The following is a 7,406-nucleotide window of genomic DNA, read 5'->3' on the forward strand; positions in this document are numbered from 1 at the left end:
TATCAGATAAAGACCACCAAGGAACACACCTGCAGTCAAGTTTATGAGCTTGCTGCTGTAAGGAAGACTCCACATCAGAGAAACCAAAGATGTAACAGTAAGAGGGAACAGAAAGAAACTTTTTTATTTTTTGAGAAGGAGCCTCACTCTATTGCCAGGGCTGGAGTGCAGTGGTGCGATCTTGGCTCACTGCAACCTCCACATCTCAGGTGCAAGCGATTCTCCTGCCTCAGCCTCCTGAGTAGCTGGGATTACAGGCACCTGCCACTATGCCCAGCTAATTTTTTAAAATTTTTTTTGTATTGTTAGTAGAGACAGGGTTTCACCATGTTGGCCAGGCTGATCTCAAACTCCTGACCTCGTGATTCACCCGCCTCGGCCTCCCAAAGTGCTGGGATTACAGGCGTGAGCCACTGTGCCTGGCCCAGAAAGGAACTTTTACAAGATTTGGGCTTCTGTTGAATTATTGAGGAGTGTCTAGGGAAGCCAAGATTGGCTCTGGATTTGGTATCTCAGCAATCTGTACGGAGGCACGAGGAACAAAGCGAAGTCATTGGTAAGAAAGTGGTAATCACTGAAAAGAAGATGGTTGTTAGGTATTCTGCAGGTGTGGTGTGGCCTTGGGAAAAAGTTTTCTGACGGCCTTGCCGCTGGCCCTGTCTGTATCTAGTAGGTACATCACAGTCTGATTAAAATCAACACTGATCTTTCCTTTCTCGCTTCTGAACTGACTTTTACTTTCTTAAATTTGAATGTCTTATCTATTCAAAAACTAAGGCATATTTTAAAGTAAAAAGATTGAAAATAAACCTTCTCCATATACTTCTTGAGCCTGAACTACCAGTTCCCTAGCAAATAAGAGATTTATTTGGCGGACAACAAAGTCAAGTGTGTGTGTGTGTGTGTGTGTGTGTGTTTTCTGAGCAGTACTGCTCCTTCCAGCGATCAAATATGAAGAAGTAACTATCTTCAGCAAAAAGATGAGGGCAAGTACCCCAGGGCTGCAGTAGCTGATGCCAGGGAGACTGGAGTATAGGGGTGGCTCTGGGCATCACATCCCCATCCCCTGCCTGGGCTGAGTACTTGGCTCTTGAATCTCTTTTTTCAATTGCTGTTACTGTTTCTCAGGATGCTAACTCTAAGAGTGCACAAGGCTAAAACATGCATTGCCTTCAGTAGGAATCTGTAGTAAAGACAGCGATGTTTATGGCCAACAAAGACCTTGGGCAAGTCACTTTACTTTCCACCATAAAGAAAACGAAAGGACTGGAGCAAATGATGTCTGAAATCTTGGCAGTCAACATTGGCAGCAATCAACCCCTGCTCTCCTCCCCAGCACAACCTTGTTACGTTCACAGTAAAGCAATTACAACAGGAAGAATAGTGTAGCATCACATAAATTGTCTTCCAACCCTTTTCACTAGAGGCAACCCTTAGTTAACAGTTACATGTTTCTCCAGCTATTTTTGTTCAGAGACAGTATCTCCTTCCCATTTCCTATTTAGGAAAAAAAAAAGTGTAGCTCGCTGCCTGCACTCATTTAATTTTACATAAACACCCTCTTTGAGGCTGAAGCAAATCTGACTGATTTTCAATGTGAAAATAAAATATAAAAACTGTTCTTGGGGCTGGGCGTGGTGGCTCAGGCCTATAATCCCAGGACTCTGTGAGGCCCACATGGGCAGATCACCTGAGGTCAGGAGATCAAGACTAGCCTGACCAACATGGATAAACCCAGTCTCTACTAAAAATGCAAAATTAGGTGGATGTGGTGGCGCATGCCTGTAATCCTAGCTACTAGGGAGGCTGAGGCAGGAGAATCGCTTGAACCTGGGAGGTGGAGGTTACAGTGAGCTGAGATCATGCCATCGCACTCCAGCCTGGGCAACAAGACTGAAACTCTGTCTCAAATGAAACAAAATGAAAGAAACAAACAATGACAACAGAACTGTTCTTGGAGTGATTTCTTTTTTTCTTTTTTGAGATTGAGTCTCGTTGTGTCACCCAGGCTGGAGTGCAGTGGTGTGATCTCAGTTCACTGCAAACTCCGCCTCATGGATTCGAGCAATTCTCCTGCCTCAGCCTCCCAAGTAGCTGGGATTACAGGCATGTGCCACCACACCCAGCTAATTTTGTTTTTAGTAGAGACAGGGTTTCACCATGTTAGCCAGGCTGGTCTTGAACTCCTGATCTCAGGTGATCCATCCAGGTCGGCCTCCCAATCTTGGAGTTATTTCTAAGCAGCACTTGTCTCTAATCCTAGTGGAACAGATGTATATGATGATCGGTACTTAATAATGTTTTTTCGTGTGGTAAATTTCAAAGCACGGAACAACACAGAGCGGAACATCACATTCAGCACAAAAATAGCGCGTTTCTTTCCGGATCTTTTTGCCATCCTTGTCATATTGGGAGCAGCAAATTTTGCAGCGACCAGTTGGATTCTGTTTCCCTGACGTTGGTGGTATGCTCTTGGGGAAGTGTCTTCCAGACAGACGAAGAGGTGTGACATCATCAGAGCACGGACGACCTCGAAGATGTTGCTGCCCTGGCTTGTGATGCTTTTCCAGCATTCTTTCAATCAATGCCAGTCTGAAGTTTATATGGCTCATAGCGTGCTCAGGATTGTCCTTCTTGAAGAGGATGTAGGAGTTCAGCACTGTAATGTGTAGAAGGTGGTGAAAGAATTTCTTATACCAAACCTTGTGTCTTTTGCGCTCAGATGGATAAGAAGTAAGCATCTGATCAGCCGAGTCCACCGCTCCCATATTCTCGTTATAATCCACAATGACACGTGGCTTTTTAGTTTTCTTTCCATTTCTATTGTTTACTTCAATCACAGTATCGTTGTGGAATGTTGACAACATTGTCACCTCCTTCCCGTCACACCATTTCAGTGCCATCAGTTCACCACAGAATCTGGCTACAGTCGTCCCCTTTGCAATCCTTTTTTTCAGATCATTTGGAATCTGTTTTCTGTTCAGACGAGCTGTCCCAACTGCATCAGTCCTATTTTGATGTAATTCTCTGAAAAGCATGGGAGATATATTAAAGTTATCAAGGAAGACACAATACCCTTGGCCAAGAAGGTCATTGACCAAGGTAAGAACAATGCGCGATGATTTCAGGCCATCGGCTGAATCTTTCAAATTCATACCAGGCCCTGTGTGAACAAGCGCATTCCACACGTAACCAGATTGACTTTCACAAAGTACATATAGCTTCAGACCAAATCGTACTCGTTTTGTCGGGACGTACTGCTTCATAGCTAACGGCCCCTTGAACAGCATCAGTGATTCATCAACTGCAATGTTTCTGTTTGGAGTATATACAGTTGAAAATTTATTTACAAGAAAGTCGAACACAGGTTTGATCTTCTGCAATGAAATATGGGCCTTTGATTGACCAGCAGATATAGAAGAATTGTTGACAAAATGCAGGCACCGAAACAAAAGTAAAAATCTTTCACCAGTCATAATTTGCCTGAGATAAGGTGTATCCAAAAGAGGCCTTGTTGACCAAAACATCTCCAGCTCAGGTTTCTGCACAATACCTTGCAGTAACATTACTGCAAAAAAGACTTTGAGCTCGTCATTGTCAGTGTCTTTCCATTTATCCATTCGCGAAAATCCTTTCGGACCCGGTGGCTTTGAAGCCAACAAGGCAGCTTGGGCATTTGTTTCTCTAGTAATTTTTGAAACTAATTCCTCAGTAAAGAACAGTTCAAAATACTGCAATGGGTCAGTGATATCACTGACATCGACTTTTCTGCCAGGTGTGCCGGTAAAGTCATACCTTTGACGTGGAATCATAGCACGGGCTGACCATTTCATAGAGCGCCCTGAGTCAGATGATGTAGGGCTCTTTCCATCAGATTCTAAATGGGACAGAGGCCTGATCTTATCGTCTTCTAAAGCACTATCCGAAAAAGTATCGGAATCGTCTATTTCCGAAAAATCAGATTCATCAAATGAATCTTCGGCCAGCAACTGTTCGAGACCGGTATTACCATCACGCATAGGAATGCTACGTTTTCTAGGATTTGACATTTCGGCGATCGAGAATTACTGTATTTTGTAAGTGGAAATACCACTACTAAAAACAAAATGCTATAAACAGAATGATGTCTTTTGTTTCAAAAGTCAATATACCAGAACCATGCGAAAATAACAGAAGCGAGATATTTCGTGGCAAACTTTGGGAGTAAGGTTGGGACTGTAATCCACGAGTTATCTCGCCGTAAACGCTGCAGTAGCCGGCACAGCAGCGCGTAATCAAGGGGCTAAGGAGAAATGGGTTAAACGCACACAGAAGCCTTTCATCTCATACGTCTTGGGGAGTCTCTAGAAGTTTTTTGAAAGGTCTTTTCTGGATGGTGTTTCTCCCGAAGCCAGTCTCGTCATCTTTTACTCCCGTGAGGTCCTTGGCCTCCGTGGCTGCCACAGCAACACACACTTGACTTTCACCTCATGGGCACTTGACACACACACTGTGCGCCGCCTTCCAATCCAGAGTGCCGGGAGTTTAGGGCAGTACTTCCGCCTTACTTCCGCCTCGCCAGTCGATCCGCCATGATTTCTTCCCTCTGGTTGGATCCCACAGCTTATGACAGAAACGGGCGCCCAGTGATGACAACATCAAGCCGCCGGCGGCGGCGGTGGCGGCCGGGAGACTGGGAGGGCTTCCGGGGCTGCCGGCCTGAGTGTAGAGCTGCTGTCATGGCGGCCGCTCTGTGGGGCTTCTTTCCCGTCCTGCTGCTGCTGCTATCAGGGGATGTCCAGAGCTCGGAGGTGCCCGGGGCTGCTGCCGAGGGATCGGGAGGGAGTGGGGTCGGCATAGGAGATCGCTTCAAGATTGAGGGGCGTGCAGTTGTTCCAGGGGTGAAACCTCAGGACTGGATCTCGGCGGCCCGAGTGCTCGTAGACGGAGAAGAGCACGTCGGTTTCCTTAAGTGAGCATCCGGAGGGCAGCGGGAAAAAGGCTGGGATGGAGGCCGGACAGGGTCCCCATCAGGAGAGTTAAGTGTCAGGACAGGACAACGTCGCTGTCTCAGACTGAAGGGGAGGGTGCCGCTAACGGTCTATGCCGGGAGACCTTGGGAGACAGTCGGATGCTTTCCCTTTCCCGGTCCTGTACCTCTGGAATGAGCATAGCAGGCGCTCACCCCCTGCCATGGTCAGAGCATGGAGTCAGTTATTTTCAACCTTGTTTTGGCTCCATGTGGGGACGATCATTCCTGGGCCCTGGGGACAAGTGGACCTTTATTAGTCTCTTGTTGGATTCTTTCTTTTATATCTCATCTGGTTTCCCGAGAACCTAGTCGTTTCTTGCATTCACTTCAGTCTTTTGGTAGCTTGATATTATGTAGAAAGATGCGACACAGGTGGGAATTCTCAAAACCCAAAGGGCTTCTAGTGACGACATAGACTGGGAGGCTAATGTTACTGCTTCTAAAATTAACAGGCCTTGAAATCCCTAATCAAAGCACTTTTTTTTTTTGGCTTGGGGGTGCGATTGTTGTTCTTTTTTACACTTGAATTCATCGAGGGATTTGCTATATATCACACTTGTCATTTATGTGAGACTAGGGTTTCTCTACATTGGTTTCTTCTGTCCTTTCGTGCTATTAGTGGAAGTGGGATTTCTGCCTATATTAAAAGACAGGACGAATTTGTTAGCACTAGTTTTGCAGCAGCCTGCTTTCGAAATGTCTAGGCACACCTACGTTGTTTAAATCTTTCCACCCTTACTTGGTAGGTGAAACTGTAAACTGAAAGAAAATAATTAGGAAGTGTTTCCTTTGGTGGGTTTGTACACCAGCAAATGGTATCTGAACATCAGACAACTTAAATGTGGACATTTAAATCCATATCTGATTTACATATTTGTTCAGATCATCTAAGTGCCCTTGAGTGGTAATTCCAACCTCAGATTAATACATAGTGACAAATTTACAACCAGTATTTTACTGCCATCTGTCATTAAGAATATGGCATTAGGACATTCTTTAGAGTTTACCCTAATTAATGATGTTTTAATGATACAGTTCTTATAAAACTTTAGGAATGAGCCTTAATTAACCATTTGGCCACTCTTCTGCTGTATACAGTTCTTTTAAAAAGCAGAGCTTTTAGAAAGCTACAGAGCAAAACCCTGTCTCTGAGGAAAAAAAGAAAAGTTGATGGAGAATTAATGTGAGGAGTTTATGGTGATAATCTTATTGGAAAAGGGGTAGTTAATTTGTATTGCAGCTGTTTGAAAATAGTATATTAGAAACAAAGTAGGGAAACAACCCTTAATGTTTCATTGTATCTTTTTTTTTTGGAGACAAGGTCTTGTTCCATCATTCAACCTGGAGTGCAGTGGTGATATGATAGTTCATGGCAGCCTCAAACTTCTGTACTCAAGTGATCCTCCTGTCTCAGCCTCCTGAGTAGCTAGGACTACAGGCGGACGCCACCATGTCCAGCTAATTTTTTAATTTTTTTTGTAGAGACAGGGTCTTGCTGTGTTGCCCAGTGTGGTCTCAAACTCCTGGCCTCAAGTGATACTTCTGCCTCAGCCTGTCACATTTTTGGGATTACAGGCGTGAGCCATGGTGCCTGCCATTTTTCCGGCTTCATTTGGAATCATATGACTTATGTTTTTACTAGTAAAATGTAATATATAGTAGTTTGTAACCTGCCTTTTTCACTTAATGTTCTTGAACACCTTTTGATACCATTTCATGTTCTTTCATTTGTATGTAGAAAGGTTGATGGAGAATTGCCAGGCATGGTGGCTCACACCTGTAATCTTAGCACTTTGGGAGGCTGAGGTGGGAGGATTGCTTGAGCCCAGGAGTTTCAGACCAGCTGGGGCAACATAGTGGGGCACCATCTCTACAAAAAATAAATAATTAGCCAGGAGTGGTGGTGTGCACCTATAGTCCAAGCTACTCGGGAAGCTGAGGTGGGGGGATTGCTTGAGCTGAGGCAGTTGAGGCTGTAGTGACCTGTGATCATGCCACTGCACTCCAGCCTGGGCTACAAAGCAAAACCCTGTCTCTCAGGAAAAAAAGAGAGGTTGATGGAGAATTAATATGAGGAGTTTATGGTGATAATCTTATTGGAAAAGGGGTAGATAATTTGTATTGTAGCTGTTTTGCATGACTAGCACAGAGCTTTGACTTACATTTATGCTTATTGGAGGTGGCTTAGGACTTGGTTAATGGAGGTAAAGGGAATTAGGCCTGAAGATTCCTCATGCCATTTCTTGCTATCATCACAATATATATAAGCCATAATTTATTTAACCAGTCCTCTGTTTTTGGACAGGTAGTTTTCAGGGTTTTTTTTTTTTTTTTTTAACATAGTAATATTATATTCTATACTTTTTTGAACTTTTATTATAGAAATTTTCAGACA

General features: G+C 44.2%; 2 protein-coding genes across 2 annotated transcripts in view; one reads left to right on the plus strand and one right to left on the minus strand.

Moving 5' to 3' along the window:
- Positions 1–2,279: 2,279 nt before the first annotated feature.
- On the minus strand, positions 2,280–4,572 carry PGBD4 (piggyBac transposable element derived 4). The gene has a single exon (XM_017857445.1). The coding sequence runs from the start codon at positions 4,047–4,049 to the stop codon at positions 2,292–2,294; it is 1,758 nt and encodes a 585-aa protein (XP_017712934.1). The 5' UTR covers positions 4,050–4,572; the 3' UTR covers positions 2,280–2,291.
- Positions 4,573–4,614: 42 nt separating this feature from the next.
- Positions 4,615–7,406, plus strand: part of EMC7 (ER membrane protein complex subunit 7) — a 19,575-nt gene continuing 16,783 nt past the window's right edge. The window contains exon 1 of the mRNA XM_017857446.1: positions 4,615–4,951. Within this exon, the coding sequence (XP_017712935.1) occupies positions 4,629–4,951 (323 nt within the window). The 5' untranslated portion in view covers positions 4,615–4,628. The remainder of the gene's footprint in view (positions 4,952–7,406) is intronic.

The sequence above is a fragment of the Rhinopithecus bieti genome, unplaced genomic scaffold, assembly GCF_001698545.2.
Source record: "Rhinopithecus bieti isolate Rb0 unplaced genomic scaffold, ASM169854v2 scaffold_44948, whole genome shotgun sequence".
In the NCBI taxonomy this organism is placed as follows: domain Eukaryota; kingdom Metazoa; phylum Chordata; class Mammalia; order Primates; family Cercopithecidae; genus Rhinopithecus; species Rhinopithecus bieti.

What these genes read in the sequence shown, in the direction of transcription:
- PGBD4 (XM_017857445.1), bottom strand. Translation starts at nt 4,049, where the DNA reads ATGTCAAATCCTAGAAAACGTAGCATTCCTATGCGTGATGGTAATACC.